Source organism: Empidonax traillii, unplaced genomic scaffold, assembly GCF_003031625.1.
Source record: "Empidonax traillii isolate 1590-97213 ecotype Southwest subspecies unplaced genomic scaffold, ASM303162v1 scaffold67:size1865537, whole genome shotgun sequence".
NCBI classification, from domain to species: Eukaryota; Metazoa; Chordata; class Aves; order Passeriformes; family Tyrannidae; genus Empidonax; species Empidonax traillii.
In genome coordinates this window covers 1,698,363-1,725,129 of record NW_020955260.1, presented here as the reverse complement: position 1 = coordinate 1,725,129, position 26,767 = coordinate 1,698,363, and the positions used below count along the sequence as shown (strand labels likewise).

General features: G+C 39.4%; 1 protein-coding gene across 2 annotated transcripts; it reads right to left on the bottom strand.

Moving 5' to 3' along the window:
- Positions 1 to 1,211: 1,211 nt before the first annotated feature.
- On the bottom strand, positions 1,212 to 24,911 carry BMS1 (BMS1 ribosome biogenesis factor). 2 transcript variants are annotated; one of them, XM_027880311.1, is made up of 23 exons: positions 24,868 to 24,911; positions 24,248 to 24,490; positions 23,661 to 23,851; positions 22,194 to 22,273; positions 20,534 to 20,722; positions 20,124 to 20,266; positions 18,791 to 18,912; positions 17,906 to 18,102; positions 17,066 to 17,202; positions 15,690 to 16,513; positions 14,835 to 14,936; positions 13,739 to 13,896; positions 13,139 to 13,220; positions 12,114 to 12,190; positions 10,900 to 11,082; positions 9,147 to 9,335; positions 8,345 to 8,525; positions 7,764 to 7,822; positions 5,322 to 5,444; positions 4,155 to 4,302; positions 3,117 to 3,292; positions 2,445 to 2,606; positions 1,212 to 1,740 (listed from the first exon to the last, which is right to left on the bottom strand). In XM_027880311.1, exons 2-23 carry the CDS (start codon positions 24,421 to 24,423, stop codon positions 1,504 to 1,506), a joined length of 3,936 nt encoding a protein of 1,311 aa, XP_027736112.1. In that variant the 5' UTR covers positions 24,424 to 24,490; positions 24,868 to 24,911; the 3' UTR covers positions 1,212 to 1,503. The 2 variants fall into 2 exon arrangements, with proteins under 2 accessions (XP_027736112.1, XP_027736113.1); XM_027880312.1 differs by lacking the exon at positions 24,868 to 24,911 and having other exon boundaries at positions 24,248 to 24,537.
- Positions 24,912 to 26,767: the final 1,856 nt, after the last annotated feature.

The following is a 26,767-nucleotide window of genomic DNA, read 5'->3' as shown; positions in this document are numbered from 1 at the left end:
TAGCACAGGATGACAGAAGAGGAAACAACCCTGCAGAAGAAAGTCATGGTGAACCAGCCTGTGCTCACTCCTCTGTGGGGCAAAATGCCAACAGCTTTGTTGTAAATCTCTGAAGACAGCAGTTGCCTATTCAGCAGAGACTCTTCAATTATTCAAACATAAATCACGTTTTCATATTCACATGACCTCATCTGAATCTCACAGGGGAAAAAAAAAATTACTGACAAATTAATCTGAGTCAGGCGTCAGCCTAATATCATATAGACAAAGTTGGATGCATTAGAATTTTAATATCGGTACACAGAACATTATGAGATTAATTAAAAACCTAAAATACTAAATGATCACAAAAAAAGTCTACAAATCCTTTCAATCAAAAGCTTACATCTGAGATAGCACATGTTACTGCAGTGTAATAATAATGAATTTCAGCTTGATGACAAAGAGTAAACTCATTCAGGGAGGGGACCAAGAAATTACTGATGTTATCTGACCCACTGCCTGTTCGAGGATGAAGTATTAAAAATAGGTATATTACAGTAACTTCTTGTAACTTCCACATATGGCATTAAAAAAATTAATTCCTCTGCTCTTCCAGTAGAACGACTGTTCAAAGTTTTCTGCCATGCAAAGAAATACTCCAAATCAGTTAACAGGATTGAAACCAACTACCTCTTCTCTCCATTCATCTTAGGTCTAATACTGTGTCATCAAACCAAGCTGGTTGGACACAGGAAGATGTTCCCAAAGCAAGCAAATTACTCTGTCTGTGCTTCCCCCACAGAAAATCACCAACTAGCTACACACATTTGGGAAAGGTCTGATACTGCTTGCCCAGAAAGCTGCAGTCATTGAGGGATCTACTGACAGTCTCAGTGTGCTAAAACTGGACAAGTAACAGAAGATCTGTATGGAACACTTTCTGAAGATCTGCTAAATAACTAGTAAAAAGTGGAAAAAACTGAGATGCTTTCATGCAGGACCTGATGATCTAAGTACAGGAGCGAGCTACTCTGAGGGCATTTGCCAACACATCAAAGACAGAGAATTTCTGAAACTCCTACCCAGTAACAGTTGATCTTCACACCTTTTAAAAAAAGATTTGCCAAGGGCAAAATGGCTTAAAGTACTGCCAAGACAGGAACATATTTGGAGATATTCTCCCACAGAAGTCCACCAGTATTAAGACAAAACACAAAAAAGCAATATTCTGTAATTGAATTAAAATACTTTATTGGACAAATAGAATACACGCTATGAATAGAAATATTCTGAAATACAAACTCCTCCAGAATATTATTGCATAAAACCCACAATCCATACTTCTACATCTTATTTATATACATTACCAAATGAAGTATTCAAGAGTGTGAAAAAGGTCATATTTGCAGTTCTTTCTTGTCTTGAAAGCACATATAGTGTAGTCCAAGGCCTTTTTGTTTCTTCAACAGAAAATTGCACAGCTACCCTATTTCCTCATTTGGCTTGAAATCTGATGAAATTTTACGTACTCTTCTCCCCCTTGCTAGATCCTTTCAAGCTTGACTTCTGCCTCTTTTTCTCCCTTTGTCCCAGTATGCGATAGACCTTTTTCTTAGCCTCCTTTTGCCTCTTGAATTTCTGTTCATCCTCCTTTTGCTTAACTTTGAGATATTCTTTAAGCTGTTCCCGGTGTTTTACTTTGGCTTTCCTTATCTTGTAATTATTCACTGTACTCAAAGCACTGAGTAGGGCTGATATCTAAAATAGAAAATAGACAATCAATATACACACAGCTCAATTTGGTGAGTAAGAAACAGTTTAACCTCAGCAGACACATATAATGAACCAGAGATTCAAGGCAAGTTCCTAATCATCTCTGCACCTGTTACCCAATTTCCAAAATGGTTTAATTATTTATCTTGTTAGGAAGTTAATCAGAGCTTTAATTTTTGTGAACTCTGATTTTGGTTAGATACCTTTTAAAAGGCTATGCCTAATTGCTACTGTAGAACACTTAAACTGCAGTTTGGATCTTCTTGCCTTTGCAAGCACTCTAATTCTCAATTTTCAAAGCACAGTATTTGCTTCAAATCCTGTCTGTGTTAATAATACATGGCAATGACAAGTCAAAAAACTGCAGCTGCCAATTTGTGTCTCCCATAATATGAGAGCACTAAATCCAAATGAAATACCTTGCATGTGCTGTGACAAGGACAAAAGTCATATTTAGGCTTCAGGTGACCGACTAGTCTAAAAAACAGACACCATCCATTCAGCGACAGTTCCATATACATACTGCGTGCCAAATGGGAACAGAACAAATTGCAGGTGATAACTTTTCACTGGAAGCATATACGTCTTCAGCACTAGCAGTAGACTCAAGTGCCAAATAAAAGTTAGAAATGTTTTAAACAACACATTTACCCTTCATGAGTCCTTGTTTCAGAATAAGTGATAATTACCTTCTTTTCATGAGGCTCCCTGATAACAGCTGGTCTCCACTGGTCTTTTGGAGTCTTGCCTTTCTTCTCAAGATTCTTAGGCTTGTTCTTAAAAGGCAGTGCCTTCTGCAGTGCTTTAGGAATGTGGAGCTTATTGAAATGCCTCTTCTCCCTCACAATAGGCTAAAAGAATGAATATAGAACATATATAAGATTCTTGATCTTTAAAAGCTTTTATTTTATATTCCATCTTTCAGGGGGGAAAAATCCACAAAACACCACAAACCAGAAAGAAACAGTACCCATCAAAAACAAAACAACCAACCAAACAAACCACCAAAACAAACAAACAAACCACAAACCAAAACCCAAGCCCTGTTTTCCAACATCCTTGCACTGATCTGTGAATGGTATCTTCACTCCAATTACTATGGCAAAAGACTCAGTAAGCTTCTGGAGAAGACTTATACCCTGCAGATTACTTTATGAACTTTCACTGACCCACAGCAATCTGCTCTCCACTGTTTTATTCCCATCTCATGCCAGGACTGTGCCTTGTGGATAAAAATATGAAATCACACATGCATATATGTATGAGCATATATTTACACTGCTCTCAGTTTGCACAGGTCTGAGACACAGAGCAAATTTGATCTAGTTTAAAACAAACAAACAAACAAAACAGACATATACCTTATAGAGAGAATCCTTGTTTTGTTTCAGTTTGATGCCTCGCTCATACCTCAGCTGGCCTGTTGTCTTCATTCCACTCCAAGTATCTTTCTCACCTGCTGGCTTCAGCAAGGATGTTACAGGGTTATAAAACGTTGGGATAGAAACAGGATACCACGTCCTCACAAAGACAATATCTGAAAGAAAAGGGAACATTACTTGGCTCTAAAACAGCAGTTCATCACATCCACACAAAGACTGCCTGAAATAGACCACATGCTAGTATATGGTTTGGTAAATATACCAAATGTTTTCAACTTTTGGTAAAAGCAACTATTCATACACTTGGATTCTGCAAAACCCCATAAAGGCATGAACAGCACATATTCCTGAAGAGCAGGCAATGGAATACCATCCTATTCACTACTCATATTCAAGAACTAGTAACTGAGTTTACATATGCATATGTGCTGGTACAAATATTGACAAAAAACAATTTTCTTTTCCTCTGCCTCTAAAAGAACTAATTTGCTTTTATTTTCCACTATCCGTAATCTTGATGGGTTTAGGAAAACAGGTCATATGAACCCAAATAAGCATGTACTCGTACTCTGAACATAACTGTTATCCTCAGCAAACAGAAGAGAGAACTATCCCCTGCATAATTTCCCCAAAAGATTACAGAAAAAGGTTAACTGCAGCTACAATGCCAGTAGTAATTTGGATTTCTCAGAAAAATGTCCTTCTAGCACTTGTACCACTAATTTCAATTCATCATGTTCAAGGAGAAAGGTACGTCATGCTGTGTAAAACACTAAAACACTTGAAGATGTACGTCTTCAACTCAAACCTATTCATCTATATGACTTCTGAGTGTAACAGAAGGCAATCCATCATAAAATGCATTTCTTTTTAATTTCACTCTGCATCTCACCAGATATTTCACATTGTCTGAATTCACATCTTAATTATCAGATTCCAGAATTGTGAGACACGGCTTTCCACTCTGTGAAGAAGGATGAAAGTTGTGTGATAACTTACACGGAAAGTGCAACTTACCACTCATCAGCAACTTGTCTTCAAATGTTGCTCTGAAAGCACCTACAGGAGTTCGGAGGGCCTTTTTGATCTGTCCTCTGATACCACTCACAGAACGGATTGCTGCTCCTTCAAATTTAGCCACTTCCAACTGAGAGTTAAACATCCCCTGAAAATTTGAATTAACAACCATCATTCAAGATGATTAAGTTTTTCTCTGTGACCTACGTAGGATGAAAAAACTAAGTCCTACAAGCATATCTTACAAAGAAACAGGAACATAACACTGTCTTTAGACTAAGAGTGCTGATCATACCAAAAACACACCGAGCTGACTTTAGTTAGGTAAGCTACTGAAAGTAATCTACTTAGAGTCATATATCACAGGCAAGGTTTCTAAGCATTAAATACATACACCTAAAATTCTAAACCAGAACACATCTACGAGAAGCTTTAAAGTTCTTCTTTATAGTAACTTGCTGGAACACAGAATACCTTAAAAGCAAGCAAGCTGCCTGAAGTTGCTAGCTGTGAGACTCTAATACAATGCAGCTCTCCAAGGTTTGTGCTTTTTTCACAAATCACAAGGAAATCAAGAAAAAAAATAACTCCATGCCTAGTGTGAATACTTCAGTGCTTCACTGTTGGGGTCACTGCTTAGTTACTTGCTGCCCCAAATGAAGAATAACCTAATTTCTTCCTGAGCCTGAAAGCCCAAGGACAGCTGCAAGGTCAATGAACATTCATTTCTGCAACACTTCCTACCCAAACACTTTTGTAACTGTAACTGAGAAGTCTAAGCACTGATAGAATTAAGCACTTTGATTCCGGAGCTGAAATTTAGTGGGATCAAACTGAATGATGCCAGGGACAGGTTCACATCCTGCAGAGGTATATGCCACTGTGGCCAGCTAATTAGTGGGTTTTAGGAATGAAGCAGGTGTGGGAAGGAAAAAAAAATCAAATTGAATGTGAACCAGGTGACTGTTGCAGATTTTTGTTTGGTTCACAATAATTCATATTGCTTAGCTAATGATCAGTATATTTAGAGACCACACTGAAGGGAGCTCACAAAAAACACAAGCACGGAATAATGGAGAACTTCTGACTCAAGAAAGACAATCCCAGTTTCATTCCTTTCTAACATCAGTACATGTGGTTTTGCTGTATACATACCTACATACCTACCTTAATAAAACAAGTGTTCTTATAAATTTTGAACGGAAAACCAGTTAGCTTTAATTTCTTTACAATAGTTATGGATTTATCTAAATCAAGCACAACGCCTGTGGCAGCAATCCGGAAGTCAGGCTGAAACATGCAGAGATGAAAGATACTGCTGAGTGTGTATTTATCACAAAGTGAAGAAACCATTTAGAATCACAAAATCATAAAATAACTTGGATTGGAAGGTCACCTAGACAATCTTTAAAGATCACATAGTCCAACACCTCTCAATGAGTAGGGACATCTTCCACTAAATCAGGTTGCTCAGAGCCCTTCCAAACTGACACTGAATGTTTCCAGGGATGGAGCATCCACCACCTCTCTGGTGAACCTATTCCACCCTTGCTATAAAAAGCTTCTTCCCTGGATCTCATATAAATCAACCCTTTTGGTTCAAAGCCATTCCCCCTAGTTCTGTCACAACAGACCCTGCTAAGAAGTTTACTCCCATCTTTCTTATAAGCCCCCTTTAGGTACTGCATTGAGGTCTCCCCAGAGCCTTCTCTTCTTTGTGGTGAACAACTTCAATTCTCTCAGCCTGTCCACAGAGCAGAGCTACTCCATCCCTCCAGTCATCTTGGTGGCCCCCCTCTGGACCCGCTCCAACAAGTCGCTGTCTTTCCTGTGCTGAGGGCCCCAAAGCTGGATGCAGTGCTCCAGGTGGGGTCTCATGAGAGCACAACAGAAGGGGAGAATCACCTCCCTTGGCCTGTTGGTCACACTGTTTTTGATGGGGCCCAGGATGCAGCTGGCCTTCTGGGGCTGCAAGTGCACATTTCCAGCTCATGTCCAGCTTTTTATCCACCAACACCCTCAAGTCCTTTTCGTCAGGGCAGCTCTCAATTCCTTCATCCCCCAGACTATATGAACACTGGGAATTGCACCAACTCAGGTGCAGAACCTTGCACTTGGCCTTGTTGAACCTTACAAGGTTCCCCTAGGACCACTTCTCAAGCTCCCTCTGGATGGCATTCCATCCCTTTGGCATGTCAGCTGTACCACTCAGCTTGGTGTTAGCTGCAAACTCACTGAGGGTGCACTCAATCCCTCTGTCTATGTCATTGATGAAGACATCAGACAGTGTTGGTCCTAGTACAGACCCCCGAGGGACACCATTTGTTACTGATGTACATCAGGAAACTGAGCTGTTGACCCCTACCCTCCAGATACAGCCATTAAACCAACTCCTCCTCAGCTAAACAGTCCACCCCTCAAATGAGTCTCTCTCCAACTTAGAGAGAAGGATGTTGTGGGGGACCTGCACTCCACATTTAACTGCTTTTAAGAGTTCAGAATTTCTAACCTTTACAGGAGTACAGCAGCATGAACAATGCAAATTGACTAGTACAGAATAATTGAGGTGCTGCTGACATAACACTCCTACCATTCACTAAATGAGATTTTCAGGACTGCCATTCTAATTACCTTGGAAGCAATCTAAGAGTCCTTGTTATCTATCTCGCTGTCTTCTCTTTATGAAACAGAATCTTACTCAGACAGAAAGTCTCAAAGGGGAAGTGCTTTATGCACTAAGTCACTTATGCTCTAAGTCACTAGATTACGCTGTGGACACGTGGTGAAAACAGCCTTTTAATACATATAACATGATGGCTGTGCAATAGGACAAGGCATATTTTAGGAAGGAGATAATAATTCATAGCTCATTACAATGCCACGCAAAGCTTTCATTATGCATTGCCTGGAAACATCTACCTTTGAGTAACATTGTACCTGACAAATACTGCTATAACACTATTTAAATTGGAACTATAGAATGGCTTGGGTTTGAAGGGACTTTTGAGATCATCTAGAGTTTCAACACCTCTGCCATGGGTAGGGACACCTTCCATGAGATCAGGTTGCTCAGGGCCCCATCCAACCTGGCCTCGAACACTTGCAGGGATGGGGCAGCCACACCTTCTCTGGGCAACCTGTGCCAGTGTCTCACCACCCTCAGAGAAAATGATTTCTTCCTAAATTCTAATCCAAACCTACTCTCTTCCAGTTTGAGGCCATTACCTCTTGATCTATTGAGTACATGGTCTTTTAAGTCCCTTACAAGCTTTATTCAGGTATCTACAAACATTTTCACAGGATGCAGAGAAATCCCAATGAGGACAAACTTTTTCAATAGTGTACCTGAAAACCAAGTAGGTATAAATCCTTCCACAGAAAATAATAAAGCAATATTTCTTTCAGTGTAGCAGATGAAAATTGTTTAAAAAACCCCTCTCCATACAGTGTCCCATCTCATCACAATACACCTTTCAAAAGCTTGAGTCCACCTACTTTCTCAGTTCCTACACCTAAACTGCTTTACGATATGTAAACCTTCTTCCCCGAATCCTTTTACCCAAATACCCAGTGAAAGCAGTAACCAACATTTTGTGATAACAAACATACCGTTGTGCCACTGACAGACTGAACTGCCAAAAATCCTGTCCCCTGAGGAGTGATGGGTCCTACAAGAAAATTAAATTAAAAAACTTCTGAAAGGCTTTATTACACAACATCTATTACACAGCTTCTATTTAAAGTCAGAAAGCTTAGAAATACCTGTCAAATATTCTCAATAAATAAAACCAAAGAAAAGTTCAAAGCATTCAAAGTATTACTTACATACAAAGCCCCATGAAAGTTAAAGGAATGATTGACAAGAAGTTGCTCATGTAATGGCTGGGCCCAGAATGTGAGCAAGTGTCTCACTGCACACAGCCAACAATTCAGGATCCTCTTTGATATGATACAACTTAGCAGAAAGTTCAGAATTTGATTAAAAGCCAAATAATTCACAAATCATTCAAACAATTCACAAATATAAGGCAACTGCCTATTTTCCCCATACTATTTGGTGTCACCTTATGTTCCATGGGGAAATTGAAATTCCAAAAGCTACTGGCTGTATATTTCCTGATACATCCTGTAAGTTTGAGACATCTACAGTGATTAAGTGGCACAGGACAGTAACTCCAGAATGCCCTCACCCCAGAAAGCTGCTCCACAATGCATGTGTTGTGGTGTGTACTTCAGGAGCCGGTGACGTCCGTTGTGATCCTCAATGTAGAACATGGGGATGGTCTGGAAGCGCCTCCACCCTAACGAGAGGATTAAGGGATCACGTGTCTTCAGTATCTTCTTATACCATCGGTGCTTCTTCAGGCGCAACTAATTAGAAGAAAAGACGAATAATGCTATTACATGAATTCTGAGATTCATTTTCACCAGTGACTGAAAGCAACTTCTATCTACACTAGAATTTTTTATTCAGGAAGCTTTCTATCTTCAAACATTCTCATTAACATTGGGTTGACTGGAAAGATTAATCAGTATTTCACTCACTTTGAAGTCGTGTTTGTATGCATATAAGGAATTATTGTATCAAAAGATGTATCTATAAATATCCTGGTAACTTTCCTATAGTCGCTCATTATATAGACCACAAAGCTCAGAGTATAATTTATGTTTGCAATTTAGCAATCACAGTATCAGTCCTGAGACACCTATGCCAACGAACATTAATCACAGTATCAGACCTTAGTCCTGAGACACCTCTGCAGATTAACGTTAAACAACAGTAATCTTTTCCGGCTATATAATTAAGCCTGTAAAAATCCAGCATCTGCTACTGTAGAGTTATAGTCTGTGTCAAAAGCAAATCCCCCATTTGAGAGACACAGATCAAAGTTTCTCTCAGTATTTACCGTATTTTAAACAAAATAGCAACTCCAGATACTCTAAAGCACACCTGTCTTAATACAAAATGCACTCAAATCTTTGGCTACATACCTGTACATATCCAACATTTCCTTCACTGTTGCCTAAACCACCCAGGATGATAGGATAATGAGGGTCAAAATTCAGGACAAATTCACATGGCACATTCTCAATCTCTATTCGAACATACATCCCAGGCCGGAAGCCTTCATACTGCACTCTGGTCTCATCATCTTGATCTTCAAATTCTGCTCGATTAAGCTATGTGACAAAGAGAAAGTCACCACGTGTTTCACAAAATTCCAGTATTAACAACTTGTTCATGAAGTGCCAGTTCTATTTAAAACATGCTAACATTTATATAAATCTTTATGGGAAAGATCTGATACGTTTCGTGACTTTTTATTCAGAGCAAGATCTCTGCCACCATGGATTCCTTCCAATTTGAAATCCCAAGCGGACCTGTTAGTCTACTTGAAAGACAGAACCCAAGAGAAGCAAATGACTGAGTGACTTCTGTTATACCTTTCATAACGATGACTTTGGGTTTTAAAAATACAGCTGCCAAAAGTACATTTTTTATTTAGGAGCCCAAGTACCTTTTAAAGTTAATGTCCTCATCTTTAGGGTGTCACTTTATGAGGACGCTGGGTTCCTACCTTACTCAGCAGCTTAAAAATATTTCTGTGCACACTCACACTGTGCAGTCAAAAGCTCTTCTGTACCATATGAATGTAGATATTTTAATGCAAATTTTTAAGATATCTCTGTGAATAACAAGGAAGCCTCACTCTCCTGTTCTACCTTCTGATGCTCAGATACCAATAAGACACCATATTTAAGAAAAAAATTATTTCCCTTTTCAAAGTATTGAGATACAGCACAAATGTGGTTCAAGTTTATTTTTCTAGAAGCCTTTGCACATTCCCAGTTTTGAGATCCTTGCCCTTCCATCTCATAGTAGCAGTATTCCTGATATGTATTTCTGTAACAGACCTCAAGTGAGGATTTGTGAATTGTCTTTTATTCTTCTACTGGAATGTCCTTATTTATGTTTTCAGTGCTCTTAGTAAATCAGCATACCAGAGCTCATATGATCACTTATGACAGAGGCTAATGCAAGAAGGTAACAATCCATTTAATAACTATTTAGGGCAAAATTTTGCCAGCAGAGAAGACACTGAAGTTATTAGCAATAGAAGGCAATGTTCTTCCAAGTCAGTCAAAGAAAGAAGCTACTTTTAAGGTTGCAAGTTCTTCTCTAAAAAAAGAAAAGCCTGGAACAACATCAACACCTCAAATTCTGGATGCAGTTACACTGAAGACTTCTACCACACGTACAGAGCAATAGTCATAATTATTTTTTCCTCAAAATAACTTGACAGTTGGAGGAAAAAGACTGTCACAAAAAACTTACTTATCCATTAATAACATTAACAAAAAATCACACTATAAATAATACCAAGAAAATACACGGCACAAATTAGTACTGGAAAGATTTTCACCTTCCTACACATAAAAGGATGTCTTTTCTTTTTCAGTTGCAAATTTTAAAGTAGATGAAGTTTAGATGACACATCCTGTCTTATTCAGTGATTTAACTACTGCCCTCAGTTTAAATTAAGCTTTCAACTGTTTGGCTTTTCTTTACAGCTAACAGAATCAAAAAGTTCAAGCATAAAAAATCACTAGCAAGTATTTCTTTGTGTGTGCCTTCTGAAGTAGCGTCACATGTGTCTCCATGAAAAAACCTCTGGAGGGAAAACTCTCTGGGGTATTTTTGAAGACATACAGCCAGATAAATTGTCAAGTTAACATCTTGTACCTGTGCTTGTCTATGCATTTCTTCTTTAAGGTCATCAAAGTACGTGGTGTCCCCTTCATCGTACTCTGCATCAAACATTTCTTTCAGTTTTCGTTTCTTGTCCATGCGCTCCTTTTTCTTTTCCTCCTCCTCAGGTTCTGGTTTGGACATTTTTTCATCTTCCCCCTCTTCTTCACTTCCAGACTAAACAACAATAAGTTGTCAAACATGTAAACTGGTTCAGAGAAAACAACCCATTCCAATCAACAGTTAAATCTACATTAATCAGCAATACTTTTTCATAATGCAAATTATTAGACACTTGAAAAATATTTCCATTTGAGACAGAAATTAGTAAACTATTCATACAAGGAGACATAACTTCAGCAGTGACCAAAAGATCCCATGATCTAATTGTATCCCTTTTCACTGAGAAAAATTTTTTGACTTAGCATTCATTTTAACATAAAGGAACAGACCCTAGAACTGACATACCTCTTATTCTACAGCTCAAATAAGCATACATAATGCAAGAGAAAAAAAATAATTGCTGAGAGCATTGAGTAATACTGTGCTGGAAGGCAGCACTCTAGAGGCCAGAGAGGAGGAAGTCTGTTCACAGACCATTTAAAAACTGCCAAAATTATGGCATTACCCTTAATTTTACAATTAAATGCAAAGCCATCAAGTTGCTCAGTTCAAAAAAAAAATTGATTTTTCGGTTTGTATTGTCACAGACAACTATAGCTCTGTTCTTGGAAGATATCCAAGCCACAGTATAAAATTGCTTCCACCAGCCTCCTCTATGCAGATAAGAGGAATGACTAGGAAATTGTGTCAAGTTCCCACAATTTTGTGTTTAAACAGAGTGCTATAACCTTCTGCATCAGATGAAATTACATAGTACAAACAGTTATGATTACATTTGGTTTTAAAATACTTCTCTCATGCCTCTGGATCCTCCAGCTCCTGATTAAGCCTGACACCTACTGTTAAATAAGTGAGGTGACTTCTCCTACATAATTAACTTTAAACAACAATTCAGACTAGAAACTTGCCACTCTAGAAATTTATAAGTTCCAAAGTTGGTAATACTCATCTTTTCTTCCTTGTTACCATTGATTTTGTTCCCATTGACTCTACAAAAACTGAATTTATTACATAGGGCACCTATCACTCAATCAGAAACTCATACACATGTATACTGCTAAAGAACATAAAAATGCAGCTCAGACCTCATCTCCTTCAGCAGCACCCTTTCCCTTGTGCACAACACCAGTTTCAAGATCTTCAAAGTCTCCATACAGTTCTTCTGCAAGAATAAGCACCCAAGACATCTGTTAGTTAACCAGTCTGTTGTGTTGTTCCATACCATTTCTCACGTTTTAAGTCTTCTGCATTTCTCAGTACTGCTCTGTGAATTAGTTTCACTACACTTATTTATTCTTCCCATCAACAGTTTTATAAGTCTGTTCTGCCCTCTCTAGAGCCTCAGCTAAAAATTCTCTGCCAAACTCCAGTGCCTCCTCCTTTTTCTTTTCAATACCTTTATGACTTAAAAGATGTCAATAAAGTTTAGATCACCCTAAAGGACCACAGAGCACATTACTCAGCACTCTAATGACACGAGACACCAGCAGAGCAATTGAGCTGCTGTTTAATTTAAAAAAAAAAAAATTAAATATAGCTGACAATTCTTAGGTTAAAAACAAATGCTTACATAAACCTGTCAAATCACAATTACGTTGCATGTAAGATACAGCCACATTATTAAAACTTTCTAAATATTTCCTAACTTAAAAAACAAAACAAAAAGCCCTCCTACAAAACATTTGAAGATAGATCTCACTTTTCAGCCAAACATGAATGACAAGTTTGTCTTTCTGGTAAAGAAAAATTTGTTTACTTCTACCATGACTATCCAAAAGAATAACATATACGTGGAGAATGAATAGCTGAACTCAAGATTCATAATTCAAAGCTGGCATATCCAAGTGTTGACTAAGGACTCCATTTCATAATTGAAATAATATACTCTGTTTTTCAGAAAGCAAATTTTCAGAATGTGGTAATTGCTTTCTGTTTCTACAGAGATTTACAGCAATGTGTAATTATGCTACTATCTGTGTAATAATTTATATAATAGTTTGAAAGAAATTTGCAAGTATATCGCTATGGTAAAATACATACATAAATGAAAAGTCATACTTTTCTTAAGAATCTTGTATACATGAATCAGTTTGAGAAGTCTTACACATACCATCTTCCTCCAACAGTTTTGCTGCATCTTTATCATCTTCCCACTTTCCAGTAACAAAGCAGTCTCGAATACTGCTCATAACCTGCAAAACAATAGTGTCATTGCCCTGCACAGCTACAGCTTGTCATCAGCTGAAACCTTCTCCAACACATTCCCCGCTTCCCCATCAGAGATACCACCTCTGAGACAATCTGATATTCTCACATGCAGCTCCACACCAAGACACCATTACCAAAACTACACAATGCCTCAGCAAAAGCAGGAATATGAAACCAGTTTACACTTTACACTAACAAGGTCTCTACCCTACACTGAACTTTCACTCAGGATTCCCCTGCTTTTTACATTTTGGTAAATACGCAGCAAACTATGATCCACCAAATATTCAACAGAGCCAAGCATTAAGTTGATTTATTGCAACTTTCCACTCCTGCAAGCACAGACCTTGGAATCTGTTACTTCTAATGACAGCAAACAGCAGAATATAAGACACACTGGCCAGAGCTCCCAGAGGTCTGTTTCAACGGCAACTCAGTAGTAGTTTATGAGACACAGCCAGGACATACAGGATACGCAGAAACAACTATCCAATGGTATTACCTCTTCTAAATCCCAATCTCGCGGCTTTTCTATCAGAAATTTGGAGCAGTCAAGGGCATTAGCCTTCTGTTTGGATTCCTTGTCTGGACGGCTGACTCGAAACAAACCTCCAAGTTCATCGTCTGCATCCTCGCTCTCGTGGTCCTCATCCTCTACAACTAAATCAAACATACAAGCTGCGATGGCTTCCCCCACAGCACATGCATTACATTCTTTAACCACTTCTCTTCTGTCCTATGTATCACAATACCTGCAGTAGTTTGAGGAAATAAAAGATGCAATCTAAAAATATTTTTAATTATAAAAGCCTGAAGAAAAAGGTACACTGATTCAGCTATTTGCATAATTGGAATCACCTGAAAAAAATACTGCCTAGTAGGTCAACACAGGATGTTTGTTCAATATCACAAATAGGAACAATACCAAAATTATCTATGAAGAGGAAGGACATTAAGCTTGCCTCTAAATCAAGAATCTGTCAGAAAATCTTCCCACTCCTGTACTAGGGAAGGCTTACAAAAGCCAAATTCTCATTGTGATCTACAAAGTTTTTGCATGATGAGGTTTGTACACTCATCCAATGACAGGAAAAGTTGTGCATTAAACTGGGCAAATTACAGAAAAAGTCATTTTCTTTTCCTTTTAAGCCAGCTAGCTATTTTTTCCCTTGGCAAACAGCTCATTAGCAACGTGATAATACTAAGTCATGTCTAAGAGAATATTCCACAGTCACTGTGAGACAGAAGTTCCCGAAAACAGCCAACAAACAATATTCCTTTATGAAACACAATTACCATAATGAATTTGCACAGTATCTACCAGATGATCACATAAATGACCAAACTTCAAATCTTTTGGGGAAATAACTGTACCAGAAAACAAGAGTAAAAACTAAGCAGTCTGGAAAATGAGCTCAAAATGGTTTTTATTGGAAAAGTAAAAGACTGTTTTTATTTAGAGCATCTACACTTAAAAATTCAATTAACTCTCCTCAAGCCTCCCACCAAAAGACAGTGCTCAAATATTCAGACCTGAAAACTTGGTAACAGCTAAAAAGTAACCATATATGAAGACAAGTTTCCAAACAGATTTGTACCTGTTCCATATACAAGTTTACGAAGATTGGGGGTTGAACGCTGCTGTCTTAGAAAGGCCTCAGCTGCCTTCTGTGTAAGGTCCTCCTTCCACTTAAGTGCACCTGAAAATAACACCAAGAATTAGGAGCTACAAGAACAATTTTAAAAAAGGACATGATAAAAGGCTTAGGGAGTGTAGACATAAGTCGCAATTTCTTTTTCTCATACTCCATATCTACATAGAAACATACATTGTGGCTAACAAATTAGATCACTGATTTTTTGTCCTAACTTTAGGACAAAATTTTAAGAATTTATTAGCAATAGCAACAGATTTCATTATGTTTATGATGACACACATCTTCCTCACAGAATGGCTTCTGGAGGTCATCTTGGCCAGCCTCACTGCTCAAGCAGTGTCACCCTATGGCAGGTTGCTCAGAACTATGTCAAGACGGCTCTTGAGTATCTCCAAAGATGGAGATTCCACAACTTCTCTGGGCAGCCTGTTCCAGTGCTCAATGAGTAGTTAATGCATTTTAATAATATCCCCCCAAGAATATTTTAGTCTTTCCAGATGTAATAGAGCATCATAATTTGTTTTACACACACAGCTATACAGAGAAGTATATGCAAAATCAATGAAGTTTGTAAAATGAATCATCTCTGTTTTAGAGGAAGGAAACCTCAGACCTGCACACTACATTACAAGTGAAAGGCTTACTAGCAGATATGCCCACCTTTCCTAACTCAAAGTTTGCCACTTAACAACTATAAATGTATATGAGAGCCAAGATTATATAGTATTTACTAACAACTAATTTCAACTGATCCAATTGAAAATGGACTGTAAAAATTAAACACTTATAGTCTACCTATTGTGTCAGCAGAAAGATCTATTTTTTCTTCATACTCCTCCTCCTCTCTCAGTAGGTTCTCCACATCGTCATCCTCAGTTTCTACAGCTTTAAGTTTAGTCTGTCCAACACTATGAGTTTTCTTTGCTTGACTGTGCTGAAACCCATCACTATTTGACTCTTCGACTTCTAATTCATCCTGTGATCCTCCTTCACCATCGCCCTCATCAAGTGAAGAGTTTTCAGCCTCAGATTCTGATGCCTCTTCTGCTGTGCAGTTTCCCGAATCCGTAGTGAGCACTGCTTTTCTTTTCTGTTTGTGATCTGAGGTTTGTGATTTCGTTTCTGTATGTCCACTATTTATATCATATTGCTTAGATTCAGCTCTTTTTTTTGCTGCCTCAAATTCACTATCTGAGCTTTCATCTTTGCAAGTCCTTTGTTCATCATCCTCCTCTTCCTCCTCCTCCTCCTCTATCTCACTGTCTTCAGGGGCAGTTTTTCCTTCTTCTTCAGAACTCATCTCAAGATCATCATCGCTGTCTGCGAATGCTGGCAGTTCATTCACAGCTTCTTCCTGGGGCACCTCTGTTTTCATACGTTTGGCTCTCCTAAACATCATCTGTTCCCTTAACAGCTCTCTCTCGCTTTCTTCCTCAGCATCATTTTCATCATCACCATCGCTTCCATCCTCAGACATTGCCTCTTCTTCTTCTTCTTGGTCATCTTCCTCATCACTTACAGCATCGTCATTTTCTTTCTCCTCTTCTTCAAATATGGCCTTTCGGCGTACTCTTCCGGTCTTCAAATCAAGCTGTCTCTCTTCTTTTGGCATCACAAACCTGTTTTTCCAAAGATCACATTGGAGTAAGATGGTAAAGTACAAGAAAATTTTAATGAAACAATATTTTTAAATAATTATACTTATTTCTTTATTTTTTTTTTCCAAAAAAGTGAGGAGATGGAGAACATGCAGAAAGGCAATGGGTGTTTTTTAAGTAAAAATGCCTCTTAATTCAAGAATTAAGAGCTGTAGCCATAAACAATTCCAGGAAATTTCTTCATTTTCCATGGAATGAAAATAGGCTATACGATTAATTTTACTGAAGATTATGACTGACATTCTCTAAAACTCTGAAGAAAAACAGAAATATGCTACTTGGGCTATATAAGCAAGAAATCCCTGGAAGACAGGACTATACTGCTTGCAAAACTTTCTAGTAACAATTACTTCGATCTCAAAACACAGATGTAGCATATGAGTAATATCAGAAGAGGAAGAATTAGACAATATGCTATTTTACTAACTATGCTCTATTAGAATTTTTCCTAAACTAGAGCCTGAAATTAGAGATTCATTCACACTCAAACACTACTCAGCATTCAAAACTTACTCTTGTTCTACATCTTCTGAGCCCAAGGGTCTAGAGTCCATGAAGAGAGAGACCTTGCTTGATGCCATCTTAACATCAATGGCTGAATGTGTGGAGATGAGGCTCTGAACGAGTTCATGATTTGGTCTCACTTCCTCCTGGAAAGCCAAGATTTTTTACTTCTCAATTAAAATGAATAAACAAATGTCTAACAAACAGCTATCAGTCTATCTGCCTACACCAGCAGAAATATGTATACGCAAGAAAAGAATGCAGAGCATATTAAATAAACATTTTCTCAGACTAGCAAGGTCTCCCTTCTCGGCTTCACATTTCAAGAATACATACAACACGAAACCAAGAAAAATTAAAGAGGGATTCCTTCACAGTAGGCAACCACTACAGCAAATACAGCAAGCACACATTATCACAGACCCAAAGGTATTTAACATTTAGCAAAATACAGGGAAAACAAGCTGAATTCAATTTGTTTGTAGGCAAATGTTTTCCGTCTCTCCCTTTAACCAGCCACATCCTGTAAGTGTTCTCCCACAATCACCATGCCCTGGGTGATAATATCCCAGCACCAGGAGTTTTCATACATCTTAAGTCAATATTTGGAAAGTTATTACACAAACTTCAGTACTTATTGTTAACTGATCTTCCAAATATTTTGCACAATAGCAGATAATTGAAACATTCCCTCTCTGAAACCCTCGGAGGAGAAAAAAGTAATTACCCACTATGGATAGATAAGGATTGATCATTTCAAAAAAGCTTATTTTTAAACACTTATTTTGAATCCAAGGATAAAACCTACATTTTGCACAAGAATTCAAGTCACCACCAGCGTTCTCTTACCTCTTCTTTTTCGTGAGCATGGCTTCCACCAAGGTCAATATAAACAGCATCTTTATCATATACAATGCCCCCAACTCCTGAAAGAGGGGCATAGACGAGTTTCTCTTTCTCATTTAAAGAACGTTTCTTCTGCTGCTCAGGGAGAGCACAGGGGTCTGGCAGGAAACTCACATCACTCACAGTAAAGTCTCCTACACCTAGGGCGACAGACAAAGGAAGCAACAAGGTTGGCACAACGTTTTAATTCTGAAATGTGTGCAATTCACCATGAAAAGATTAAAAAACAAAACAAAAACCAACAAACCAAACAAAAACACTGTGGCATTCAGTAATTTATTAATAGCAAGCTCTGTATCAAACATCCAATTCTTCTGCCTTACCACTGAACTTACAGAAGCATAAATTTGTCAGAATCCTGTCAAGCTTTGGGTATTTGTTTCCTTGTTTTCAAATGAGAAAACTAGCAACTCACTTTTCTGAGTAGGTCTGTAAATTTACTACTAAAATATTTCTTAATTTAAACTTTTAAATCATTCACTTAAAATATTAAATTATTCAATGAGCGTGAGAAATTTAATTTTCATTATTAGAACTTGCATGTTTTGCACTTCAAGGAATCTTCTGAAGTGAAACACCTTTGAAAAAGTTTGAACACTGTGAATTTTGTGTTTAACACTGCAACAAAACTGCACAATTAAAAGCAAAGCTAATTACAAGATTTATTTTCACAAAAACTTGTATTATGAAAAACAATTTCCAAGAACATAACATATATTTAGAAATGTGGAAAATCTACTTTACAACGTAAGAGTTTAAAGATACAAATCATTTTATGATTTATTCGTAAATCAGTAGAGACAGAGTTCTAGGAATCTGATAAATTACCTGGCATATGAATTTGACTTTTGTTTTTCAGGTGTGCTCCTCTCAAGTATCCATAAAGTGATATCTTCCTGTCACATTTGGGATTGATTCGAACATCTTCTGGGTTTGTCAACTCTTCCATTCTATCCAACATTCAAAATGAAAGTTAAAATATCCAGCAGTTGCAACAGTAACTTCTGAAAAAAGGTAATTTAGGAAAAGAGAACTGCAGCAACACTGCTGCCACCGCATGCTCTGCAGACTCCAGTAGTCAAAATAGAATGATTATAAGGGAAAAAAACCCATGGAAAAAGATCTTCCAAAATCTTTCTAAAATTGTATTTTAAAATTTGTTCGATCACGTTCAACAATGTATTTCCAGAAGATTTATTGACATTTCACTAAACATGCTTTCTTAGCACACTTTAACAACTGTTTATATACTGCACGCACACAACCCTCCTCAAATTAATTCTGTCATTAGAGGGCAAACAGCTGAACATCACATTCCCTGCAGCCACACAATATCTTCTTTTCCCTCATAATGGCAGTGAGCAACACAAAAGCTACCACAGAAAATTAATGTTCACAGGCAGATGAGGGGGAAACTTCTTCCAACACTGCAAAAGGGAAGCAACACAAACAAACAGCCAAGGAAGGGAATGGGACACATGTCCTGGCTGCAGACCAGCTGTAAACTGACTCAACAACCATAATGACTGTAACAGTTCCACAGCCTAAAACAATGTTACCGAAAACGCACCAAATTTTTTTGTGTATGTTTTCCCTGTCTTTGCTTTGTGCATTCTGCAGGATTTTTCATGACTTTTGCATGATGTTTATTCATGTCTCTTATTCATTTTTCCGAAAGAATTAGAGCTTTGAAAGAGGCTCGTTATAGGCATCTTGGAGTCTCGTGGGAGTTTAGTCATAATTGTAAGCGTTCTGGTAATAAAACATGAAAGGTGAAGTAATGTCCCAAATAGAGAAAGCTACCATCAAAGATTAATTTCATGTTCCAAAGAGACTGTGAATCAAATACCACACACGGAGATGGAGCAGAAGGGATATTCCACATACATTCAATATAACCATCAACAAGTAGGATTATTCTGATTTTTGTTTCTGTGTTTCAGAAGGTATACCAGAGGTATATACATGGTCTGACACAAGTGGAAAACTGAATGGCTAAACCTAATGGCACAAACCTGCATAGATGGCTTTCATTTCCCACAGCCACCCATGTAATGCTAAACACCCACTCACCCACAGAGATGAGGTGTAACATTACAGCTTTTTCAAACAGCAGGTGCTACCTGCACTGAGGCTGAAGAAGAGAGAGAAAAGCACACACCTGTCTGCAAGAACATACGGGTGAGACGTCTGCCAAGTAAGAGGTCGGAATTTCATAACCGAGATAAAACGCCCCAAGTTGTGAATTTCCTGCTTTTGATATTCTCCGTGAACCATCCCAGACAAATAAAACAACTTAGCACCCTAAACACATTAAAAAGGCATAAAAGCGTTAAAAATCAATTTAATAACCTAATAAACTAACAACAACAACAAAAAAAAGATAATACAATTCTAATTTGTAAATCACAGTTGGAAACTGCAGACACAATCTGATACAACACCAACATTGTTCATTTACGGTATTATTTAAAAGATGCAAGAACACAATAAACCCTTAAGTATCGCCCCACTTTTAATTTAGCTTCCATAAAGCAAAATATATGAAAAAATTTAAGTTAAATGTCATACCGGGTACACTTCAGTCCAGAATCTGTGCTTTAACTTCTTTTTAGTCTTCTTTAACTGTTTGTTGTTCTTGAATGTATCCAAGTGGGTAAGAACTCCCATAATTTTGGGAAAACCATGTACCTGACAAATGTTCAGGAATTCAAACGTTTCCATCTCAAATCCAAAGCTGGCATCAATCAGCATTAGAACCTGGAAGCACAACATCCACATTTCACTATAGCAATTCCTTGGGGCTCACGTGAGCAAATTTCAAAGACCAAACCTCTAAAGTAATTTTATTTTCATATAACCTAAAAACACACTTTGGCTTTTTAAAGTATGGATCTTAGCTGCTTTAGAAGTCAGTAGGGCTTAGGAAATCAAATCTCTTCTCCCAGTCAATCAAATCTCATTTCTATAGACTCGACTTGCTCACTTGTCTCTGAAAAAACTATAGAAGAATACACCTGATCAAAGAATGCAATAACATCCAGTATTACAATAAGATCTGAAAAAGTGTTTGCTTGGTAAATTTAAAATATGCAAAATTCCAATATTTTCAGGAACATCTTAGAAAATTAACTAAAATCTTATATCTGTGTCCTGGATGCACCAATGCCTTTAAGACCAAGTCTTTTGGTAAGATGAGACAAGCTTACCTCACACCTTGCAATTACTGTTAGGCATCACAAAAATGCACTGACACAGGAAAGCAGCAGCCAACAATCACATGAATATGGAACCAAAGTCATATCAGGGTCTCAACAATAAAGAACTTAAAAGACAGGGTAACTGTGACAGAGATCTTCAAGCAATTATGTAATCTCAGCCCCCTAACAATAGAGCCAAACAGAGTCTCAGCATCACTATGTGCACATAGAATCTCAAACATCTGTCACATCTACCAACAGAAAAATTTTGCATTTGCATTAGTGCATTTCCCTTACACAGGAAGAAAACATGCAAGTAGAGCAATATCTAGATCAGTGCACATATGTATTTGGATATTTACATAGTTAATACTTAGACAAGGATCTCAAACCCTAATCAGCTATGAATAATGTACTTCAAATCCACACATAAAGTAAAATTCTAAGGATGGCACACTGGATCCCCAAGATCAGCTGACGTAATCCCCTGACGAAAAGTTTTAAGTAAATTAGAATGGTGACCACACTGCACTGAAATCAGTTGTTTTGCCACACAATGATCTTTAAATATGGGGACATTAGAGTGCACAAAAAACCCCAAAACAACTAGTAAACACTAACACATATTGCTTAAGACATTAGTTGAAAACTTCTTGACTAAAAATAATTTTCAGATTTAGATGGTTTAACCAAATCCCTTAATGAAAAGTCACTGTATCACTTTGGCTTGTTATAAGATCTGTCATTAAAAGTTTAACAGTTGTATTAGCAATGCAGTTCAGATGCACTTCCCCTCTTTCACATCCTCCCCATCACCACACACATTTTATTTTCCCCCACCCCCAGGATGAGGAAAGTCCTAGGCGTTGTTCCAGTGTATTAGGTTTGTCAGCAAGCTTAAGTCCCGTTCCTCTGAAACCAAAACAGTTTTGTTTTTCATAGCAATAGGTAGAGAAATCAGACACTGGTGCAGTCCAGGCAAAAGCAGGATTTTCAATTACAGTAGAAATCACGTGGCAATACTAACTTACCAAATCAGCAACTTTAGCCAGGTCAATCATTGTGTTGATGTCACATCCACATTCAATAATAGTTAGCCTGCGTTTTTTACCTGAAAACAGAATTACAAATCAGAAACTGAAACAGAGGGAGCAAACCAACCAATACAGTGTTTTCTTCTCAGGTCACATTCCTGAAGGGTATCTGGAACTCAAATTCTTGTCTAATGTGCAGATCGTCCAAAATGCTCCACTGTAGAAGTGGGTTTACATGTTTATAATTCTGCTAAATTATAATACTTTACTTGAAAACATGTACTCAACCTGATGGTTTTAAAGGAGTTGTTCAGGCTTTTCTGAAAACGATGCTAATAGCAAAAAAACTGGGGTTTTTACCTTGGGGAAAAAAAATCTGCTTCTTCTCTCTTTAGTGCCCCAGAGTTAACATTGTGAATTTTATTTTACCACATATTTTTGCTCTTTTGATATTACTAAGAAAAAACCCACTCTGTTCTAGCCTTTAAAAAAAAAGAGAGGATTAACATACCAAAGAAATTATTAACATATATTCAAATGAGAAAAAAAGTACCCACTGATAACTTGGCTTGACTAACTTAAGTCAATAACTGAACTTAAGACATTAGTAACAACTTTAAGCAACTACAGACAAGAGGTATCATGGCTTATTTCTTCATCTTTTCAATTGAAAAATTCAACCCTTGAGTCTCAGTAGACCAATTAGGAAATCAAATCAAACACATGAATTTTCTTTCCATTTTTTCTTTCCTGTATTTCTCAATCACTCCTTGCAAAAACAAGACTTGTTATTTAAAAGTCTCTATTTGAACCAAACGTACAGTTATCTGTCTTCAAGCAAGATCTCCCTTATGAATTCATGCCTTGAGTTGCTGTGGGCTGTTCATAGAACCTCAGTGATCCCCTTGGTAACATTTGGGGAAACATAAGAAGGGAGCAAACCAAGAGAAATGGAAACTATGACTAAAAACTTAAGAAAAAGAAGAAGGAACTGACCGGGGGTGAGAAGGAGAATGTAACTGGAACTGGCGGCTTAAGAAAGAAAGGCACACTAAGATAGGACTATAGGACAGTAAAATGGAAAGAATATGAAACACACGTGGAGCTTAAAATGAAGCCAGAGAAAAAGTTCAAAAGGGAAAACAGAACCCAGTAGAAAAGGAAAAGCTGGGAAAGGTTTGAGGGGTGGAAGAAAAAAGTCAGAAAGGTAGAACCAAAACCAAACCAAAACAACAACAACAAAAAAAAATTGTTATGCCACCAGAATGAAAATCAAGCTTAGAGAGACAAGCCCCCAAAGCCTAAATCTCACTCCTCCTCTACTGTTAGTTAAGTGTGCCTCATCACACATCCAAATTATGTTATCAAAATGACCAAAAATTATGAGAACACGAACACATCCTAGCTCTAAAAGCAAGACAAATAAGGACCACAAAATAAGCACTTCCATTTCTTTGTTCTCACCTGAAACAATTGTAACAGGACCCCGGATTTCAACCAGCTTTTGCCTTGTGAAGTTCTTAATAAGACATTTTATCACAGTGCTTTTCCCAACCTTGGGAGGGCCAACTACAACCACCACCACTGGAGGTGGCTCCAAAGGAGTGCGATCAACCACAGGAATGTGATGTTTTTTAGTCTTCAAATCCTGAGTTCTGAGAAGAAATTTGTAATAAATAAATAAATATATATAGGAACGCAATAAACAGCAACATTTATTCTTTGAAAGCCTTCAGTATTGGCAAAATCTTGGACACAAAAGTTCACCCTCAGCCCAGATGGTAATATGTATGTGGAACTCCCATGGAGTCTAAGCAGTTCTACCTTTTTTTTTCCACTGACCACAGAGCTGTACCATGTAACACAGATGCAGAAAGCACCACACTTCTGACACAAGCATAGACTACAACACAACCGGGTGAAAGATGGAAGCTATGCAGACACACCAGTGAAAATCACACTCTAGAATGCTTTCTAAACAAAGCAACCCCAGCCAACACCTGTCCACCCAGCCGACCCTGCATGCTCTATAACCAATTCCCACTTCCTACCGATGGAAGGTCCTGGCCATCCGCACAGCAGACTGCACCGTAAAGGCTTTGGGGTTTCTCTTCCGTGCATCCTGCTCATCTCCTATTCCCAGGTCGTTGAGATAACGCTTCCTTTTCTTCTCTGCCTTTGGCCCGCTGTGCTTCGCACGATGCTTCTTCTTCTCTTTTTCCTCCATCTTACTCTTCCAACAGTTGTTTACAACCGATGAGATGCAGATTTCCTCCGTGCGGTTCTGGGCTCAGCTGGCGCAGGAAGAGAAGGCAGTGAGCACACAGAGCACACACACGCAACACACCTGCAGGAGAAGAGCTCACCGCGCCAGCACCGGCTGACCAGTTCGGGACAGGAGCTCATTCTCGCACTGCGCGGCCTCGAGAGAGCGCACGGCAGCGCCGGCACCGCGGGGCTCCGGGCAGGCCTCAGTTCTCCGCCGGGGCAGCTGGCGAAGGGCACGGCCCGTACACCGCACACCGCGGGCCCCGAGGGCGGGAGAGTGTCCTCCCGCAGGGCCGCTGCCGACGAGCCGCCACCGAACACCTGCCCCGTGCAGTGCCGTCCCACCCACACTCCCGTGCGGTGCCGTCTCACCCACACTCCCGTGCGGTGCCGTCTCACCCACAGCCCTGCAGGGTCAGCCCGGGCCGGGCCCGCTCCGGTCCCGCCACCCCCTCCACGTGTGCTACCACCGACCGGCCTGTTCCAGTGCTCCCCCGGAAACAGCGGCTGCGCGCCGAGTTCCGGGCGCGGCGGCGGCTGCGGCGGAGCGCTATTTCCGGCGCACACGGTGTCCCTCCGGCCCCGGGACCAGGGAACGGGGAATCGGCCCCGGGACCAGGGAATAGGCCTCGAGAACCAGCCCCTATTCGCGTGTTTGTGAATAAATTACTTCCCCGCAAGCCCACGGTAGCTGCCCGGCATCGAGGCGCGGGGGTCCCCTCCGCTGTCCCCCCGTGTGAACCGGCTGGTGTGGCGCCAGCACTGAGTGTGAAAAAAGATTAAAAAATGGTCCTTGCCAAGGGCTGTGGGAGGGCAAACAGGTCAGAGGGTAAAAAGCCTGTGAAGGGCTTTTAAGGTGCGGTGAACTCGAACGCAGCCGCAGAATCACAGAAACGTCCAGGTTGGAAAAGAGCTCTGAGGTCATCGAGTCCAGCCAGTGACCACCTTGGCAATGACCAGGGCACTCAGTGCCACGTCCAGTCTGTCCTTAAACAGGTACAAACATGGATGGCATCCACCACCTCCCTGGGCAGTTCTCTCATCCTGTCACTAATGCACTTAAATGGGCGCTTTTTGCAGGCATTAAGCCCCCCACCCACAGGGACACGACCAGACGTGCAGGCCCTAGGTGAGAAGTGGGTCATTGTTTTATCTCAGGTCTGTGCCCTCGCCTGAAGGTGAGTCCCCTGAAGAGAGTTATAGGTACAGACCCTGCTTAATGAAGTGAAGAGCCTTCTCTGGGGTGATTTGCCATATGGCATGAACCGCAAGGCACAGGGCTGCTAAAAAGGTATCCAGGTCGTGAACTGCTCCTTCTGTGATGCTGGCCTGATCCTGCCTCCCAGGCAGGTGGCTTCCAGTGAGGATTTGCTGCAGTCACACTGGTCCTGCTGCTGGAGGAGGTGGCTCAGAAGAAAGGAATGTGATGTGCGGGATCCCACATCATGAGGAACTCTGCACACCCAGCAGCAGGGTAGGCCCAGGCTGACTGTAAATCACATTGGTGAATTTGGGTCCTCACTATCTTTTTGATAAGTTGTATGGAAGAAAATACAGTTTTCAATATTTAGCATGCAAAATCCTCTTTTCTCATATAAACAGAAGTGGTTTGCAGGCAGAAGAGTAGTCCAGTACTGAACACGCCTGGTTCCTGCCCCACTTCTTCCTCAGCATCACCTCCTCACATGACAGCAGAGATGCTGTTGGCATGCAAGTCCAGGGAAAGCTACTGATACCATTGCTGTGAAAGTGCTCCTCTGTGCTGAATAAGCACATAATTTCTGTTCTGGCATTCTGTACCTCACAGCAAGGAGAGAAAGTATATGGGAACATCACAGGAGTGTTGCATCCAACTGCTTTGCACACATTTTTCTTCTTTGTGAAGTATATGCTGGGTAGATGTGTTAAAAGCAACTTGTAACAACATAAAGAAAACCAGTAGTTCACAGAAGAGCTCTACTCTGAGTAGTAGGTAGCTCTGTGATGGAAAATTTTTTTGATGTTGTTGTACTTGCTCACAGGAAGCGTTCAGAGTGTATTTGACTTCAGTGCTAGAAATGTGGGTTTGCTAACAAGGGAAGGTGAAGACCAGATGAAGGGGTTATAATGCAATACTCAGTATTATTAAAGCAGCCAGAATTGACAGCTCAACACCAAACACCTACCACAGCTGCCTCACTGCAGCTTGGACAGAATAGGATGTCTACAGAGTGACAGGGAAACAGCTGAATGCACTGCAGGGACCAGCCTCACCTCAGACCTTTAACAGTGACCTTCCCATTCCTTGCCTGAGACCCCATGAG

Excerpts from the sequence above, each read along its gene's own strand:
- BMS1 (XM_027880311.1), bottom strand. The coding sequence starts at position 24,423 with ATGGAGGAAAAAGAGAAGAAGAAGCATCGTGCGAAGCACAGCGGGCCA. Across the intron at positions 13,221-13,738 it reads GAGATTGGGATTTAGAAGAG|GTTATGAGCAGTATTCGAGA; the intron begins GTAATACCATTG and ends ATTGTTTTGCAG. Across the intron at positions 11,083-12,113 it reads GTGCTGCTGAAGGAGATGAG|TCTGGAAGTGAAGAAGAGGG; the intron begins GTCTGAGCTGCA and ends ATTGTTGTTTAG.